We start from the raw sequence: 21433 nt of genomic DNA, 5'->3' as shown, positions 1-21433 counted from the left end.
TTATTTTTCAAGTATTTTAGATAGAATATTTATAGTATGCTCAGGGAGAAAAATACAGACACACTGACAGACACAGACGGATGGACAGATAGAGAGATGGAATTTGTTTTAGATTGATCTATTGGGCTGTTACAGTAAAGTCTGCCCCATCTTATTGTTGGTTTCTGAGGCAGGAATAAGCAGTCTTTACCCATATGAAGAAGATCTGACGGTACAGCTTTTACATTCTGTTGTGGTATTGAGTACTTTTTCTCTTGCTAATACCAATACACACACACACACCCCACATACATGAGTGTGTGTGTATGTTTGTCCCATGGTGGTTTGTTGATAAAATTTTTCTGCTTTGTAAGGGTAATTTACTAAATATTTCTGCTGTTCTAATGGTGTTTCTGTTTTCAAAAGATAAACAAAACATATTTGTTCTGTACAATACACATTTTTGACACTTACAAAATAACAAATGTTAGTTTGTTTATATTTATACACGCAGACACACACACACACACATACATAAATATATATATATATATGAGGTTGAGTTGTCCAACTAAAACCCCCTCAAGGAGGTGCTCCAGTATGGCCACAGTCCAAAAACTGAAGCAAATACAAGATATATATATATATATATATATATATATATATATATATATATATATATATATATATATATATATATATATATATATATATATATATATGCATGTACATATGTCACATGCAGTACATGTGTATGATGTATATGTATGTATGTGTGTATATTACTTTTGTTATTCCTTACAAACTAACTCGGAAAATATATAACTTATAGAAAGTTAACATTCACAGTTGCTTCGGCAGATTTATGTTTTTTAAACGTGACTTTCCTGATATTTTTGTCTAATTCACACTACATCATAAAGTACTTGCATCCTCTTTTCTAGACAGTAACATGCGATCTGGCTAAGATTTGGTTGCTATTTTCAGCAGATAGAATGACAACATTTATCTCTCCTTTCTCTCTCTCTCTCTCTCTCTCTCTCTCTCTCTTTCTCTCTCTCTCTCTCTCTCTCTCTCTCTCTCTCTCTCTCTCACACACACACAATTGTTGCTATTTGTGGTAATATGTAGAAGGTAACTAAATCTTTGTTATTCATCCCTTCTGGTACCAACCTGCCTGAGGCCATCCTTGGTTCCATGGCACACACTTCCAGCTTCAAGTGATCTAACCATTGAGTTTCTGTTAAAATTTCATGTTAATTTATGTTTCCAACGCTACTTTAATAATGGTGAAAGCAGAGCATTTATTTTAACCTTAAGCATTTAAACCAGACATTTCTAACTCAAATAGTCTACCTGTTTCATGTTCATACTGGCCCAGACGTGGCCCCTCATGCTTACCCTACATTTGAGGAATAAACAATCCCATCATTGAAATCTCAAAGCTATGAGATAATGCATGATTAATTCCAAACAATGTGAATAAATAACAGTAATCAGAATGCTGAAGAGTTAACAGAAATATGGTAACAAAGGCAGGGAGTTGGCAGAATCGTTAGCACACCGGGCGAAATGCTAAGTGGCATTTCGTCTGCTGTTATGTTCTGAGTTCAAATTCTGCCGAGGTCGACTTTGTCTTTCATCCTTTCGGGGTCGATAAATTAAGTACCAGTTATGCAATGGGGTCGATGTAATCAACTTAATCCCTTTGGCCTTGTTTGTCCCCTCTATGTTTAGCTCCTTGTGGGCAATAAAGAAATAAGAAACATGGTAACAGGAAGATTGACCTCAATCCATTCCTAATTGTACAGATCTATGTCCAGTGGTGTCAGAGCAGTAACTTTCTAATTTCTCTTAGGACTGTGTTGCCTAAAGTGTTCTTTCTTTGCTGAAGCAGTAAAGAAGAAAATGACTGCTATTTCTAGCAGATCGAGTAATAACCATGTAGTGATACTCTCATTGATTTGAGGATGATGATGATAGTGGTGGTGGTATAGATGTCATTACATATTCACAAATCAATTTGAAAATTTTTGATTAGGGACTTAAAATAGGAGAGGATTGAATGAGATGGGGTGAGAGTGAGGTAAATTTATGGGAATATTTTTAACTTAAACACTGAGATCAATATTTAAATATTTGAAATTAGTGATGTTGTCCTGATATATGGATTTTCATCTTCTTTCTTTTTTTTATTTTAATTAATTAGATTGATTAAAACTGTAGATTTCTCTTTAGTCTGAATGATAAAGACAAAGTCAATGACATTGTGATTCTAAATTTCAGTTTTAAACTAGGCCAAGTTATTCTGTTCTAGATTAATATGAGGTGGGTGCTGAAAAGTTTCTGGCTTTAAGCGTATCACGAAAGGCCTGGTTGGAGGTTCAACCTTCTATGTTCTTCTACAGGGCTTGTGAATCTGAGAGGAGAATATCATCGTCGTTTAATGTCCGCTTTCCATGCTAGCATGGGTTGGACAATTTGACTGTGGACTGGTGGACCAGATGGCTGCACCAGGCTCCAATCTGATCTGGCAGAGTTTCTACAGCTGGATGCCCTTCCTAACGCCAACCACTCCAAGAGTGTAGATGTTGAATAAAACCAGAATTAACTGGACCTCTTGTGTTTTCTTTTACCCAAAACCAGGAACTTTTCAGCACCCCTTTATGTATCGATTTGTGAAAAAAATGTTCATCATCATCATCATTGTTTAACGTCCGCTTTCCATGCTAGCATGGGTTGGACGAGGGTTACAAATTAAGCCTGTTCTTGAAGATGACATTTTTTTTGTAAAACTCTAGACAATCCTGTTCTTTTATCTTTCATCTTTGTTTTGGCCACTAGACTGTGGCCATGCTGGGGCAATGCTTAGAGTGGTTTAGTCAAATAAATTGACACCAATACTCTTTTTCCTTAAGCTTGGTTGTTATTCTATTGGTGCCTTTTCTTTTTTTGCCAGACTGCTAAGTTACAGAGACGTAAACAAACCAACACTGGTTGTCAAATGGTGGTGGGTGACAAACATAAAAATAGGTATACACACACAAAGACACATGATAGGCTTCTTTCAGTTTCTGTCAACCAAATCAATCTTTAGTCAGCCCGGAGCTGTAGTAGAAGACACTTGCAGTGGAACTTGTCTTTAACTTTTTTATATTTTCTCTTCCATGTCGACACAGTTTGGACAAGATTTCTTCAGGCAGTAATTCTGTGGCAAGGTGCCTTTTCTGTTGCCATTGGTCTTCACACTTTGAAGCCTATGAAATTACCAAACTATGATGCCCTATTGTTTACAGAAAATACAAACAAACGTCATCTTTTTCAGAGTAAATGTCTCTCCCCCCCCTCTCTCTCTCTCGCTCGCTCTTTCTCTATCTCTCACACCTTATGATATTATGTATCACTCATTCTCATCCAACAAATGCATTCACATAGAAGTTAGATAACTTTTACCTTTGTGCAGTCATTGTTTAGCCCTAGGCTAGTTCTCATTGAGTAGATCTATAATGAAGTGTATTCTAACCATTGTCATGTTGTCTTTTAGTATATCAATCCTTGATATTGTACAATGTCAAACACCCACAACTCCTCCTACCACCACCACCGTCTGTTTGTCTCTCTCACAAACAAAAGGAAGGTTAAGATATGATTTTTAGCACATTAAGCTTTTACACAGAGACTTTTCCATTAGCTTCTGTTCTCTTTCCCTTTTGTTCAGTTGTTTTCCTTCAGTGTCTGATATCTCAAATAATTCTGTGTCAGTGGTATGCTCTGCTGAAGACACTTTCCTAAAGCCTCCAACATGAATGCAGACAGAGAAGGAAGATGAACCTAAAACCCGTGGTCTGTCTTTAGACTATATGGTTACCTGTCCTGGTCACTTATAACCCCTGCAAAAGACACAGGTGTGCAGTGGTGTATTAACCAGAGTGGTGGATTTAATCAACCACCAAAGAACAGCCCATCCAATGAGTTTCCACATGTCTATCCTGTTTCACTTCTCATAAAACTTGGGTTCATGTGAAATTATGCTATAATAGAAGACACTTGCCCAAGGTGTTGTTGTTTAGTGGGAATAAATATAGAGCTACATGACTGCAAAATAAATTTCTTAACTACACTGCCATACTTTTTCAAATTTTGTTTATCCATGTTCACCATGCAGTATTTGTGTGTGTGTATGTATTTTTACGTTCTTAAAATTTTGCTTTCTTACCCAGCTAGTTGGATATCTGTTGATCAAACTAAGTTATGTGGAAAATGAAATTGGTTACATGAAAAAACAATACTATTCAAATGCTCTCTAACACACACACACACACACACACACACACACACACACACGCACACGCACACGCACACGCACACTCTGAGTTACATAGCAACACAAACTTTGTTGCAAGTAGTGGAAAAAGAAAAGAAGAAAAAAGCATTTAAACACAACCATCTATATAAAAACAACTTTCTCTTTATTATTTAATATAATATTGGGTCAGGTAATTGTGTAAAGAACTAGGAGTGGAATGTACAACAAATGTAGCTTTACATATCAATAATGGATTATTTTGTTGTTTTTTTTTTTAATTATTTCTTCCAGGTTAAGTTGTATTAATTTCTCAGGTCAGACATGTTTCCTGTATTGAGTTTAAGTAGAAATAAAGTAAAGATAGGAAATGATTTAGAATTAGAGATAGAATTATATATTGGCTTCAAATATTGGCACAAGGCCAGGAATTTCAGGAGAGTGAGCAAAGTTGATTACATTGACCTGCAATGCTTAACTGGTACTTAATTTATTGACCACTGAAAGAATGAAAAGGCAAAGTCAACCTTGGCAGAATTTGAACTCAGAATGTTAAAATGGATGAAATGCTGCCAAGCACTAAGCCTGGCATGCAAATGATTCTGCTAGCTCACCATCTTAATAAGAGTATATATTGCTTACCAGAATGCAGATGGTGTGTCCTGATCCTGTAGACATCATACAATCTTGTTTAGGACTGATAAGTACCTGACAAAACTATCAATAATCTGCATTGGCCAAAAACTGTTTATTTGATGAAGAATCCTGCCTGATATGTCAGTCCACTTATCCTCAAAGAGCATGAACTTATTTTAACAAATTCTTGGAGTATTATTTATATTTATATAGAAATTAGGTTTGAGCACCAAAAAATATATTCATGGTAATTAAGAGTGGTTTTTGTTTCAGACACATAACATTTTAGAGTTTAATGATATTGCTATACAGTAAATCTTGGTGGAACAAACTTGTGGCTAAAAGAATTATCAAAAGCCACATATTTAGAATAAACAAGCAGAAAAGCATAGATTTCATATGTATTTCATAAGTTGATTGTGCTCAACAATTGTTTCATCATCATTATCATCATTGATTAACGTCTGTTTTCCATGCTGGCATGGGTTGGACGGTGTGACTGAAATCTGGAGAGCCAGCGGCTGCACCAGGCTCCAGTCTGGTCTTGCAGAGTTTCTACTGCTGGATGTCCTTCTTGTGATATAAAATATCATGATATAATTCATCATCATCATTTAATGTTTATATTACATGTAATTAATTAATTGAAATTAATTTAAAACTGATGTATTGCCCATATTCTTTTGGAGGAATATTTCTCAAGTAAAATTCTTAGTTCTTTGGTAAAATTTATGTGTGATAAAATATGTCTAAAATTAAATTTATTGACTATCTCAAGTCGGTACAAGCTAGAAGTAGCCATTTACTAGATTTGATTTACTTATAAAGTAATATACACACACACACACACACACACACAAAAAAAAGAAAAGAAAAGAAAAAAGAACAATAATTGTCTTTATGTGTGTGTTTTACGAGAAGCAACAGAAGTAAATTTTATTTATATGTGAAATATATGTTTGTTTGCATACATTGATTCTATTTTTATTGTTTTTTTTCTTCTTCTCCAGATATAACTAGAATTAAAAAGGTTACACCGCTTTATGGTCAACCTTCCTGGTGGGGAGAACCAGACATAGTTGAGAATGACCCAGTGGATTCTTCAAACAGCTCTCAAAACCAAAAGAAGAAATGCAATGATAGTGAAACATCTGATAAACGTAATTATATTTTTGAATTATTCTATGTTGAAAAAAAAAAAAAAAGTCTTGCTTTTATTATAACCATTGCTTTAATGTTTGTTTGTTTTTTTAGATTTTTCTTTCTGCGCATAGCTTAGTAGTGAGAGTGTTAGATATAAGATCTTTAGTTCAATTCCTGGACCGGGTGGTGCATTCTGTCCTTGAGCATAATGCTTATTTCATATTCTTTAAGTCTAGTCAGCTGTGAGTAACCCTGCAAAAGACTGGTGTCCCATCCAGGGGGAATGTTGTGATCTGTCACTTATACACTGTGGAAACCAGATAACTAGTCTTCTGAGTCCCAGGAGTCAAGACAGTGATGATGTTGATGATGTTGATATAGGTTTGATTGGTCTGTAATTCAGAATTCTTCCTTGTATCTGAAATTGTTATTTTGTCTGCGAAGCCCAATCTTCACCAATCTTTAGTGTCATTTTGCAGCTCTTCCTTGATTTATTTCTACCTTTAACCCTTTAGCATATAAACCAGCCAAATCTGGTCAAAATATTCTGTCTGTTTTATGTCCAAACTGGTCTGATCCAGCCTCTCACACCTACCCTACAAGGTCATTCCAAAAATAAACAATCAAATTATTGAAGTCTGGAAGGGATGAGAATTTGACAGTAAATTGAATGCTAAAGGGTTGATCACACAGCATATATGGTCCATTTATTGTGTGTCTGTTTTAAAAGAAATTTACCATGTAAAATTAGGAGTTTCCACAGAATATATAACAAGAAAGTGGTCTGAATGCAAGAAAAGAGTAATTAGTTGCTCTGCAAAATATACATTAAAGCTGAAAATGTCTTGATATTGTTTCAACTGCAGGAATTTGCCCAGATACTTGCTTTGTAACTATGTGACTTTGGTTTCAGTCCCACTGCGTGGCGCTTTGGGCAAGTGTCTTCCACTGCAGCCCTGAGCTGATCAATGCCTTTCGTGTGAATTTGGTAGACAGAAACTGTGTGGAAGACAGCGACCTGGCAGAAACATTAGCACGCCAGGCGAAATGCATGGCGGTATTTCGTCTGCCGTTACGTTCTAAGTTCAAATTCCACCGAGCTCGACTTTGCCTTTCATCTTTTCGGGGTCGATAAATTAAGTACCAGTTGTGCACTGGGGTCGATGTAATTGACTTAATCCCTTTGTCTGTCTTTGTTGTCCCCTTTATGTTTTGCCCCTTGTGGGCAGTAAAGAAATAAGAAACTGTGTGGAAGCCTGTTTTGTGTCTGTGTGTCCTTCCCACTACCACCTAGCAATTGGCAATGGCTTGTTTACATCACTGTAACTTAGTGGTTTGGCAAAAGGGACCAATAGAATAAGTACAAGACTTAAAATAAATACTGGGGGTCAATTTGTTTGATTAAACCCTTTCAAGTAAATCCAAAATGTCCACAGTCCAGTGACTGAGCTGACTAAAAGATAAAAGATATATGTTTGAGAGAATGTGATGCTCTACAATAGTTAAATGAGGAAGCCATTATGTTCTTTTCTACTCCAGGCACAAGGCCTAAAATTTTTGGGGAGGGTGAGGCAGTTGATTAGATCGACCCCAGTACACAACTGGTAGTTAATTTATCAATCCCGAAAGGATGAAAATCAAAGTCGACCTTGGCAGAATTTGAACTCAGAGCGTAAAGACAGACGAAATACCACTAAGCATTTTCGGCATCCAGCTTTAGAAACACTGCCAAATCAGATTGGAGCCTGGTGTAGCCATCTGGTTTCACCAGTCCTCAGTCAAATCGTCCAACCCATGCTAGCATGGAAGGCGGACGTTAAACGATGATGATGATGATGATGATGATGTCCTAACGTTTCTGCCAGCTCGCCACCTTAAAGGAGCCATTATATTGCTTGTATTTATTCACACATGATAGCCACAAACCTCATATTGCAAAAGAAAATAGTGTCAGCTTGATATGAGAATTCACCTATTTATAAGTCGTCTTTCCTCTACTTCTTACATGAGTTCTAAAGTAGGTTCTGTTCTTCTATGATTGCTTGCTCTTTGCGTTTTGATGTAGTTCCTTGTTTACTTCTACTTGCAGTTCTCTCTCAGATTATCACCCTGGGTAGTTGTCCTTGTTACTCAGATATTAACCCTTTCGTTACCATATTTCTGTCGAGATGTTCTGTGTTTCTTTCAATTAATTCTAAATATAACAAAGAATTTAGTAAAATAACTTAGTTATCATTCAGCTAGTTCCTAAAACTAGCTGAATGATAACTAAGTTATCATTAACTAAGTTATCTGTACTACAGAGCTAGAAGCAATTTCAACTGTGTTAGTATCAAAAGGGTTAAGAATTGCTTCTCTATTATATATTTTAACCCTTTCGTTACCATATTTCTGTCGAGATGTTCTGTGTTTCTTTCAATTAATTCTAAATATAACAAAGAATTTAGTAAAATAACTTAGTTATCATTCAGCTATTGTTAGGAACATAAACTGTGACTAAGGTTTGGTGGAAGATTTTAATTCAGAACTTTTGAAAACAAGACATTTGTATTATAGAGGTAGAGGCAGTTTCAGCTGGGTTGGTATCTAAAGGGTTAAGAATTGTTTCTCTATTATATATTTTAACCATTTTGTTACCACATTTCTGTTGAGATGTTCTGTGTTTCTTTCAATTACTTTAAATATAACAAAGAATTTAGTAAAATAACTTAGTTATCATTAAGTTAGTGTTAGGAACATAAATTGTGACTAAAGTTTGGTGGAAGATTTTAATTCAGAACAAGACATTTGTAGCACAGAGCTAGAGCTATTTTCAGCCGGGTTGGTAACAAAAGAGTTAAAAGTGTGGTGGTTTGGATAAGTTCTATGCCATAGGATGACATTGACATTCCTGGCAATATGTCAGTGCCAGGGCTATGGGATCTTTTTGCCAGCTGTTTTGGTGCCGTCTTTTTGGTGTCTCTGATTCAATATCGAGTTATTTGCCATTAGATGTTTCAATATTGTTCTCTCTTTCGTTCTCTCTCTCTCTGTTTATGTGTGTGAACATCTAGTTACGTTTGTATATGTATGTTTATGTTTATTGTTTCTCTCTGTATGTGTGCACATGTTTACCTCTTGTGTCAAAGCAATTCTGCTGTTGAAACAATTAGAATGTCCAGTCCCTCATGCCAAATCATTAGTACCCAAACAGCTGCACCCAAGCCTCTCTTTCTTCAATCTCAAAATCTCAGATTCCTCCTGGTATATGTATTTAGCCAAACTTATGAATATCACCGAATAATTTTTGTCCGTTTCATCTGACTTCGGGTTTTTTTTGTATTTTTTTTTTTTGAATTGTAATTAATTACCTACTTGCTAATCTACATCTATTTCAATTAAGCATGGACTATGTCTCATTGATCCTTCTGTGTAACAACAACTTCTAAGGATATAATAAGGAAAAGAAGGAAAAACGTGAATGCTATTCTTCTCTTCAGGTCAATGAAAAACAAAAAAATATATATATATAAAGCAACAAAATAAAATGAATGGTAAAAGTGAGCTGAAACACTGGAAGTGAATTGCTGTGGTTGTTTATCTATTGATTTGGAGAATGTGTTTTACAGAACTGCCTCCTTGGCTAACATAAGTATAGGGAGCAAAAGAGAGGAAAAAAGAAAGTGTGTGGTGGTGGTCAAAGAGAGTTATGCACACAAGTGTGTATGCATGTTGTCTGATATTGCCAATGTGTGAGATGATGCAGATGTTATGTACATTTGGTAAGAATGGATAATGAGGGATCTGGCGAAGCTATGAGTTTACATGTGTGTCTGACAGAAAAGAAGGTGATAAAAAAAAAAAAAAAGGTGTTACCTATGATGAATAGATAGAAAGATAGATCTTGGAGGGTTTTATGGTTAGTGGTGAGGATAGTGTGTGAGACGAATGATTAAGGCAGCTTGGCAGCAAAACAATGTTTCACAGCTATTGGAACTATGACAGCTTGTAAAAACAGATGCTAAAACATATGATAACTATCAAATAGATTTTATCAAACTTTCAAGAAAGAAAAAGAAAAGTTTAAAGTTTTGCTTTGTTCTGTTTACTGGGGGGTTTTTTCTCCTTTTAAGAACAAATTTTTCTGGTATGTTATTTACTCAGTTATATGGTGTGTAGGGTTATGGAGGAAAGGAAGAAGAAAAAAAAAATTGTAAAAACCTGTATTTCCTGAAGTAGCATTCTTCACTAAGAGTTATATCATATTTATTTTGAAAGGATTAAGGCAGGTTATTCCAGTTTACTTTTAACATTTTATTTTCAAGTTAAATAGAAAAACTCTTATTATTATTATTGTTATTATTATTATTATTATTATTACTAGTAGCAGCAGCAGCAGCAGTAGTAGTTGAAAGAATTAGTAGAATTTTTAGCACACTGAGCGGCATTTTGTCTGCCTTTATGTTCTGAGTTCAAATTCCATTGATGTCAGCTTTGACTTTCATTCTTTTGGGGGTTAATAAAACAAGTACCAGTTAATTATTGGGGTTTGAGGTAATCAACTTACCCTCGTTCCTGAAATTGCTGACCTTGTGCCAAAAACAGAAACCATTATTATTATTATTATTATTATTATTATTATTATTATTATTGTTATTATTAAGGTGGTGAGCTGGCAGAATCATTGGCACGCTGGGCAAAATTCTTCGTGGCATTTCATCTGTCGCTACATTCTGAGTTTAAATTCCACTGAGGTTGACTTTGCTTTTCATCCTTTCGTGGTCAATAAATTTAGGTACCAGTTGAGTAATTGGGGTTGATGTAATCAACGCAACCCTTCCCCCAAAAATTTCAAGTCTTGTGCCTGTAGTAGAAAGGATCATTATTATTATTATTAAAGTGACAAGCTCACATAATTGTTAGTGTTTTGGTGAAGATGCTTGGCAGAATTTCTTCTGGCTCATAAGTCTGAGTTCAAATTCTGCTGGGATTGATTTTGTCATTTATCCTTTTGGGGTTGATAAAATAAGTACCAGTTGAACACCAGGGTTGGTATAATCAACTTATATGCTCCCCACGAAATTGCTGGCCTTGTGCCTGTAGTAGAAAGGATTATCATTATTAGTGGTATTTCGTCTGCCACTACGTTCTGAGTTCAAATTCTACTGAGGTTAACTTTGCTTTTCATCCTGTCAGAGTCAATGAAATAAGTACCAGTTGTGCACTGGGGTTAATGTAATCAAGTATCCCCCTCTCCCAAATTTCACACCTTGTGCCTATAGAAGAAAGGATTACTATTATTATGTGTTATCTATTTTACAAACCTAGACAAGTAGAGTAGGCCAATGGAGATTTCAAATGTCTTCACTGGGAACATAATATAAACGAACTACTGACCACATCTGATGTAACTTGACCAGCTGTATGGTTGTGATGCATGTGCCTGGTGTACCCTCATCAGATGTGTAGTCATGATGGGTATATATTAGGCTTTATATATTTGTACCCCAGTGTCACTTTGATGACATACACTGCTCTCTCACTCAATAATAATAATAATGATAATAATGAAAATAATAATGGCTTCAAATTTAGGCACAAGATCAGCAATTTTGGGGGTAGGGGCAAGTTGATTACATTGACCACCAGTGTTCAACTGGTACTTAAGTTATCAATCCCAAAAGGACTAAAGGCAAAGTTGACCTTGGTGGCATTTGAACTCAAAACAGAGAGGGATGAGATGCCACTAAGCATTTTGTTTGGCATGCTAACAATTTTGCCAGCTTGCAGTATTAATAATAATAATAATAATCCTATCTACTATAGGCACAAGGCATGAAATTTGGGGGTGGGGGATAGTCAATTATATTGACTCTAGTACTCAACTGGTAACTTATTTTAGCAACCCCAAAAGACTAAAAGGCAAAGTTGACCTCGGTGGAATTTGAACTCAGAACATAAACCAAAATACCACTAAGCATTTTGCTCGGCATGCTAACAACTCTGCCAGTTCACTTTAATAATAATAATAATAATAATAATAACAATAATGATGAATTGCCATGGTTTATGTATTTCTAGTTTCAATACATGACCTCAGATCAATTTATGCAGTAAATAAGTCAAACTGAGGAATAAAATTTTTAAAAATATTCCTTAGTTTCATTCACAGCTGTTTCTAGAATGTCTATGCATATTTGATTGGTTTGAATCAATATATCATACCACTGTGATTGTTCTATTGATCCCAGTAAATTTCAAATTCCAAACTGTACTGAATTAAATGATGTTTCTCAGTACCAAATTAAACGGGGGGAAAAATTAATCCACAGTCAATCTGTACAAACTTCCATCAATACTGGGTGATTAAAAGAGTATCTCGCCTGCTTTAGAGATGAGTCACTTTAATTAATTAAGTACTGAGGGTAATTAACGGACTGTTAGTCACTTATTTTCTTTCTGATAGAAGTGAAATGAAATGCTAAAAGCTGTGAGCAATTAATGAAAGAGAGAAATGTAGTTGTGAGTGGAAGGAGAAGATGTGGGGAGTTTAAAGATAATTGAAAGATAAAGAATATAAAAAAAAAAAAAGTTCATGGCATTCGTTATCAGGTCACCTGAAATCTTACCAATCAATGACTATATTTTTCTAACATATGACCTGCAGTAGCAGTTGGTTTTTAGAAAGGTTGTTCACAGCAGCCCAGTTATATATGATTTTAGTATCGTGTGTGTGTGTGTGCCTGCGCATGTGTGTGTGTGTCATCATCATCATTATCGTTTAACATCTGCTTTCCATGCTGGCATGGGTTGGATGGGTTGACTGAGGACTGGCAACCCAGTAGGCTGCACCAGGCTCCAATCTGATCTGGCAAGGTTTCTACTGCTGGATGCCCTTCCTAACACCAACCACTCCGAGAGTGTAGTGGGTGCTTTTTTACATGCCACTGGCACAAGAGCCAGTCAGGGGCACTGGCTTTGACCACGTTTGGATGATATATATATATATATATATATATATATATATATATACACACCGTAGGCCTCCGTCGGTCAGTACACATACGCACACACAAACACACATCATTCGTTTTGTACCGTTACCTGTCTTAGTGCTTATTCTCTGTCCATTTCCTAGAATATAAAGCCTTTAACAGAGGTGTCAAACACACACCACAACCATTTTAGGTCCTCCCCCTCTCCTTGCAGATTTCGATTTTGCCAAAATAAGAAACGGTTCCAATTTTTTTTTTTAATGGGAATGGAAAGTGGGAGAGGGAAATGAAATTTTGAATTTCTTTCAAAGCAAAATTTTGTTATCGGTTGCTATCCTCCATTTTCATCTCGTAATTAAATCATCAAAGTCTTGTCTGTAACCAAAGCAAACCTTTAAATAGCTTAAACCAGACACAGGCAACCATTTTCATGAGAAACAGGCCACACAAAACTTGGATTATTATCAGGCAGGTGACACTGTTCAAAAAAAACTTCAAGTAACTTTTCATTTCAGTATGTCATTCAGAAATTCTTACTGGTTGTAAGGTTGCTCATTACTGGCTTAAAACACAGTACCCATAACTTTTTATGGGGGCCTCAAAGACATGTCGAGGAACAGGGTGAGAAACTATGGCCCATCAAGTATAGTTCACTGACGGGATTTGATACAGTTTCCTATCCAATTTTATTCCCAAGGCTTATGCTAGCTCAAGTTTATTGTAGACAGACTTCTGTATAGTCTCCATCTGCTTGAATTCACTTCCTCTTAAAAGAAGTATGTCAAATGTTGGTGTTGATTGAAGTTGCTGCACCCTCCTTCAAAAATGTTTGACCTTGAACTATAATATTAGAAAATATTAATATTACATTTATTTGCACTGTGTTGTCATTTATGATTGTCATTAGATTTATTAGTGCATGACATTTGGTAGATTTATAATGTTAATATATTTTCGAAGAATAACAAGGCCACTTCACTTCGTAACATATAACAGTTTATATAAATTGTCTGTAGTCTATATTGTTATGAATATATAAGCATATATAAAAGAAAGAAAAAGACAAATTAAATAAGACGGATTGTGTAATAATTTGGTCAAGTATAGAACTGATTTGTAAGATTCTTTCATAATATAAAATAATCAAACAAGCATCCTTTCAAAATTATTACGGTGGAGTGACACCTTCCTTGTATAATAATAGCTTCAGATGAAAGAAAGGAATTAAATAAAAAGATTAGGTGTTTTAATGTTGCCCATCTATAGAGTTTTATTTGTAATGTAAGATTATCTAACAGATCATTTTCTTTTTTTAACACCTGTAGATGAAGTTGTCATTGCATGTGAATGGCGTCAGCTATCTCAAATTATTGTTTTGCTATAAAAATGCTAATTTTTGAGGAGCCTTCCTTTTCAATAGGGTTTTTTTTTTTGTCTTTGTTGTATTATTATCCTCATTCCTCAATCTGATATATCTAACCAATAAGGTAAGATGTCACCGTTTCATCTTCGTTTGTTTGTTTGATTGATAACTGTTGTATCTACTCAGGTATCACAGACTCAATCTGCACAAATTGAGAATTAGATGGTAAATGATATCAGGCACAACTAAAACTATGACCCCCCCCCCCCCCCCCCCATACAATTCTATTTATACTCAGGTACATCACAGCATATCTTAGACATTACTTTCCAACTTATAGTCAGGAGTATAAAATACATATAAATTCAATGGATGGCTTTTCTGAAGAAACATCAGGTATGTGTCACAAAGGAATTTTTGGGAGGAAGCCTTAGTCAAGATTTGATCACTGATTGTTCATATTCATGTAATGTTGAGTCTCTTAACCCTTTTGCATTAGATTTACTTTGTCAAAAGTAATCCCTATTTGTTCACATCTTGTAGGTTTGAGATTTCAATGATATGAATGTTTTATTTTTATAATGACATTGAAGGGTCAATGTGAAAGGCTGGATCTGTATAGTTTTAACATAATGCAGGTAGAATATTTGAGCCAGATATGGTTGGTTTATATGCTAATGGGTTAAAGTACAAATCTGTGTGTGTGTGTGTGTGTGTGTGTTTGTAAACACAGCAGTTTTTCAGTTGGAGTGTTCACAGAGTGATGGGATATGGTATATCCAAAAAAAAAAAAAAATCTCTGGGAAAAATAACTTAGCAATGGATTAATAATATTAAGTATGTAATAAGAGCATACTGCGATGGACTGGCGTCCCGTCCAGCTGGGGGAAACACATATGCCATAGAAACCAGGAAACCGGGCCCATGAGCCTGGCTAGGCTTGAAAAGGGTGAGGAAAAAAAAAGAAAAATAAGAGCATATTTTGGACAATGGTTATTTTTGACAAAAGTATGTGAGCATGTTGTAGGAATGTTTTATCCCTTCAACATTTAAACTGGCCATGTCCAGCCCAAATATTCTACCTGTGCTTTGTCCAAAATGACCAAACCCAGCCTCTCACACCTATCCTACTATGACAGTCTGAAAATAAGCACTTACATTATCAAACTCTTGAAATGTCTGATTACTTCAAAATAATGTAAATGAAATAAGCATTACATTTGATAGAGTGATCTAAATGCCAAAGGGTTAAAGTATGGGTTCTGTGGCAGATAAAATGAAGTCAGAACTGCTATATATACAAATAAATATAATAAATGCTCAGGCATGGAACAATCAAAATGCCCATTGATGAACCTCTGTATGAGTACAAATCTTGTATATAAATGTATTGTGCACACGAGGGGAAGGTTGTATGTTTACATTGGGCAAAAGGCTGATTCATTCAAGAATCATTGTTGCAACCATGTTGCCAGCTTCAAGACAATCAATGAGAGACATTGAACATCTTTGGCCAATTTCGTGTGGCAACTTAAGGAAGACCAAATTAAGTATAATGTAATTTGGTCCATTAGTTAGGCATATATCATTTCCAGGAGGTTCTGATTCTGCTCCGAGGAATCCCTGTCTATTCTGTGGACCAATGAGAAGATCATTAAGATTTCTGAAAGACTCTCAAGATGCCTACATACCTATAAGTGTATTTTTGCATAATGCAGTGGGAATGAATTTGAGTAACTGTTAACATGATTTACTTAAAGGTATGGATGAATTGAATTTAGTTTTAACCTCCCCATTCTTATAAACACCAAGTAGCTGTTTTACTTGCTATGTGAATGTAGTGTGCTAAACTACACGTGTGTGAATGCTTGCATCTTTGCGGATGCTTGTATGAGTGAGTATACATGTGCCATACAACTTATGTGAGGGCCTTTATACATCCATATCCTTTAATGGTTATTGTTAATACATTTTTCGCTGTGCTGCATGTTTGTTTCTTTTTTGCATTACACGAAATGAGAAGATTCATCGTGGAACTGTTATTTTAATGAGTTATGTCTATTTATCACCCAGAGTGACACATCTGCACCATCAGATGCTCCTGAACCAGTTGTTAAGTGTCCCACCCATGAGGGATCAATTCTAGATGTACGGAAACAATTGTAGTGATTAATGGAAATTCTCGTATCTTCCATTTACCATATATATATATATATATAAAGCTGTTGTATACTGTCAACTTAATGTGACAGTCCCAATAAGGGAATCATACTGCTGCTATTTAGCCCTAGGAAGCTGGACTGCTTCCTGTCGGCCTTGACACATTTCCTGTGTCCTTATGTTTGTGAGGGGGAGACAAGCACTTCCACCCAGCCATATATATATATATATATATATATATATATAATGTGCCTGTGAAGGCACATTCCTTAGTGATTAGGGTGTTGCACTTGTGATTGTGGGTTTGATTCATAGACCAGGTGTTGCGTTGTATTCTTGAGCAAAGCACTTCATTTCATATTGCTGACATGTGGCACCTGTACAGGTAATGTCGATTTGATGGAGGGAGTGAGCTTATGTGTACACAAACATTTGATCACCATAAACAAATCATGTGTGTGGCTGTTCAGCAACAAATTGCCAAACCCTCACACATTGTCTAAGAATGGGAGAGTCCATCATATAATCATGGACTCTCCCATTGTTAGACGATGTGAAAGGGTTCAGCAATTTCTTGCTGAACAACCACACAAATGATTTATATATACTCTTTTAATTGTTTCAGTCATTTGACTGTGGCCATGCTGGAGCACTGCCTTTAGTTGAGCAAATTGACCCAGGACTTATTCTTTGTAAGCCTAGTACTTATTCTATCGGTCTCTTTTGCTGAACCGCTAAGTTACGGGGACGTAAACACACCAGCATTGGTTGTCAAGCGATGATGGGGGGACAAACACAGACACACAAACATATACACACATATATATACATATACATATATACGACGAGCTTCTTTCAGTTTCCGTCTACCAAATCCACTCACAAGGCTTTGGTCGGCCTGAGGCTATAGTAGAGGACACTTGCTCAAGGTGCCACGCAGTGGGAATGAACCCGGAACCATGTGGTTGGTAAGCAAGCTACTTACCACACAGCCACTCCTGCACCTATACATATTTTAATATATAAAGCTGAAATTGTGTGTCTGCGTCAAGCCTTTTTGAAAGTTTATAGAAATCCACATTTTCCACTTTTTCGTAAAATTTTTTACATCAATGGAATTTTCTTGATCTGAACTTTCCAGTGCAGTAATTAGATTTTTTAAATTCCGTTTACTTTGTGTGATTTAAGGGAGATTTGGCTGTTGTTTCTAGCAACTTTTATATTTCATCCCTGCTACCTGGAACGCCATTCTTACACACGCGCTCAACATAAAAATATAGAGAGTAAGAGTTAAAGAGGGAGAGGGAGAGAGAGAGAAAGTGATACATACAACGTCATAGATTAAACTTTCATCTCAGTATTCTTTACCTATTTTTCATAACATAGATACGTAAAAACACACACAACCACACATACATGACCTGTGACAACAACATACACATTGCTCTCCGCCTCTATTCATTTCTCCCCCTCTTCCTCTCTCGCTCTCTCAAACGTATACACGTGCAAGTAAACACAATCATTCACATCGTGGTGTATTTACAAAACATTGATGGCATAACTACAGAGTTGTATCCCCCAACTTTGGAAGGTCATAACTTTCATAAAAATGAATATTTTTTAATGAAATTTTCTATGCATATATTATTTATTATTATGTAGATTCCAAATATACAAAAATTTTCGGTGAAAGTGTTTTGGAAGGGGGTGGGGTACAATATACGGAAATTCCACTTAAATTCCTCTTAACTTCCAGGAAAATGAATATTTTTTCATGAAATTTTGTACAAATGTACCTTGATGTATGTACATTTCAAGCATGTAGGAATTTTGAAGGAAACAACTGCAGGTTATTTTTGAGAAGTGTTCCCCACTCGGTGGTGTTTCGGAGAAAGTCGTCCATATTTGTTTCATTTTTCTCTATTATGTGCTTATGTGCATCCTTAGATTTCTAATGAAGTAATAGGCAGTGAAGAGAAGCAGTCATAAGAAAACTTTTAACTACCCCTATTCCTTTCTCTCCCCGTCTCTACCTCTTCCTCTCTCGCTCTCTCAAAAGCATACACGTGCAAGTACACAATCATTCAGTAAAATATAACTCATGTTCGTCAATGTTTTGTAAATTTACCACGATTTTCACTAGGGTGTTAGGGTTAGGGTTTTAAGGTCAGGGTTAGGGTTTAGGATTAATGTTACGGTTACGTTTTTTAGGGTCAGGGTTAGGGTTAGGGTTTAGGGTTAGGGTTAGTGTTAGGATTAGGTTTAGGATTAGGGTTGGGTAATCGTGCGGGTGTTAATCTGAAAAATTACAGAAATGTGAAAAGTACCGACCCTACCATCTATTATAACTTTTGTTGTTCTGTTTAATATATACATAAATTATGCCTCCAAAGAAGAGAGTTTGCTGGGGAAAGACAGCAACCGGTTTAAAATGACAGCCACAGACTGTAGCAATTCACCACATTCCAGTAGCTACTTTGAACATAATGCAAAATGGTGCATCAACACCTCCTGCCCAATCTGATAGAATTCTGGCAAAACTGTGTAGCAACAGATCGCCAGCAATTGCTTCATCAGAAATTGCCGTCCTAGCTCCTGCTAAAAGGGATTACCCTGCTATGTATAATCAGAGCAGTGCAAAAAGTTGTTTTGCACAAGCATTTCTATAGCCAATTACACGGATGAAATTTACGTATGCTTAATAATTTTACGCAAAACAGCCTTCAGACTTTCCCTATTAATTTCATCGTCTTTTGAATTATGAACATATTTACATCATAAGGGTTTTTTCGTTGTAAGGCTTTCTTTTTTAGTTGATTTTCAGCTAGCAAGACTTATCGTAGATGGCATAATAAGTCACACCCGGACAAGGTCGGGTTATACTGCTAGTATATATATATATATATAAAACAGTGGAAATGGACACAAGCAAAGGATCTACACTGAGTATGAAGGAACTATGAACTAAATCCCACAGATTGGGTTTGCATCCTCTCTCAGGGAAGTTAATGAAAGATAAGATCAGATTAGGTAGGACTGATGTTCATTTGCATACACATTATTATTTTATTGGGTACTTTTTCATGCTTGCATAGGTCAGACAAAATCTCTTGAGGCAGATTTTCTATGGCTTGATGCCCTTCCTGTGGCCAGCCCTCATTAAATTATATTAAATTATAGTGTTAATTGGTTTGTTCCATTGCTATAAATTACCATAGTTAAAAAAAAAAATTTTTGGCCAACACTGCATGTTATTATGAATATACATATGTCTACTTACAATGTTTGTGGAAAAAAAAAAAACTCTATATGCTTCATATTTCAAACTGTCTGGCAGCTGTGTACATTCTTGAGCCATCGACAAACACACTAGTTATAAATCTACTGGTATTAGCAACTAAAGTGAACTGTATGGACAAATTTGCATATTGAATATTATCTTGGTAGCTATTTCCAATGTAAGTAGTGTATATCTGCATAGATTAGGAAGGTACACAGCTGCTACTGACACTCCAAAGTTGAAACAGGTGACGTATATGTGTTCCTTCATTTTCTGTCCATGAGCATATTTTGTATATAGATGTATTTGTATTTTTTATAACACTGTGATGACTAAAAGAAAAAAAAAAGGGCTGTGCAGTAAGAAACTTTCTTCCTGACCACATGATTGCAGGTTCAGTCCCACTGCATGGCACCTTGGGCAAATGTCTTGTATTATAACTTCTGGTCGACCAAAGCCTTGTGAGTGGATTTGGTAGTCAGAAACTGAAAGAAGCCTGTCATGTATGTATATATATATTAGCAGCTAAGCTTGGTTTCACCCGGTCGGTTTGGATGATGTGGCTGTAAAACCTGCTCTGAGTAAGCATTCAACTTGTTTAGGCATGCTTACGTTAAAAAACAATTTTAGAATGACTTTTTTCTGTCAAAACGCTAAAAATAACTGACCAAAAAAAAAGAAAGAAAAAAAGATTCGACCAAATCAAAAAATAAACCCAAATACTAAGCGAACAAAGATGAACCGTCCCACTTCCATTGTGCGTATACACGCGCACACACACATTCACATACCCCCCTTTTACATACACACATATTCACAGAGTTGAAATGCTGTTTGATTTACTTTTACGGCGTACAATTTTCATCATCCCACTACCAAGTATGACATCACCCCTTCCTTCCTTATTCATCTATCACCCCCTTCCTTTCTCATTCATAAACACAAGAGTATTATAGTAGATTATTTCGGTAACCATGGGAGCTATGAAAAATACAAAACCCAGCATCACCACCGGATCATTCTACATATCTGTGTAATTTTTAGTGCAATTCCACCCAGCTGTTTGACCGTATATCCCAAGACAAGAAAGAATCACCCATGTCAAATTTATATGTATAGATATAATATTTTTATGGAGGCAACACGTGCAGAGACTAAAAGAACACAATTAAAATACACATTCGAAACTTATATAAATATTATATATGCTTTATAAAATGGAAATAAAAATTCCAGAATACATAGATATCCATAAATAGACAAATGTCGATGTAATACATGAAACACGATTGAATTTAATAAAAAATTATTTTGTAAGTACATTTAAAACTATAATACTTTAGTATGATGAAATTAAAAAAATTTTCTTGAGAGGATTAAGTAGCAAAGAGGCATACTAAAAACTGAAAGAAAAAATATAAAGATTTCAGAGATGTGGCATGGAATACGACATATTTCATATTAATCATGGCACTACCCTCATCAGGACCGGTAGTAATAATAATAATATGAACATGATTATAATGTTAAGATAGTTAATGTTTCAGATATAAATAAAAATAAAAACAGAAATGGCTTTACATATTGCAATCGTA

General features: G+C 35.6%; 1 protein-coding gene across 15 annotated transcripts in view; it reads left to right on the top strand.

Annotated features, from left to right (window-relative positions):
• The window catches only part of LOC106869485 (uncharacterized), a 398751-nt gene that overhangs the window by 283172 nt on the left and 94146 nt on the right, over positions 1 to 21433 (top strand). For all 15 annotated transcript variants that reach the window (XM_089365456.1, XM_089365452.1, XM_089365449.1 and 12 more), the window contains one exon: positions 5929 to 6078. In XM_089365456.1, coding sequence (XP_089221582.1) covers positions 5929 to 6078 — 150 coding nt within the window. The remainder of the gene's footprint in view (positions 1 to 5928; positions 6079 to 21433) is intronic.

Source organism: Octopus bimaculoides, chromosome Z (assembly GCF_046866305.1).
Source record: "Octopus bimaculoides isolate indiv1 chromosome Z, ASM4686630v1, whole genome shotgun sequence".
NCBI classification, from domain to species: domain Eukaryota; kingdom Metazoa; phylum Mollusca; class Cephalopoda; order Octopoda; family Octopodidae; genus Octopus; species Octopus bimaculoides.
The sequence above is the reverse complement of the archived record's forward strand: the minus strand, read 5'-3'. Positions and strand labels throughout refer to the sequence as shown.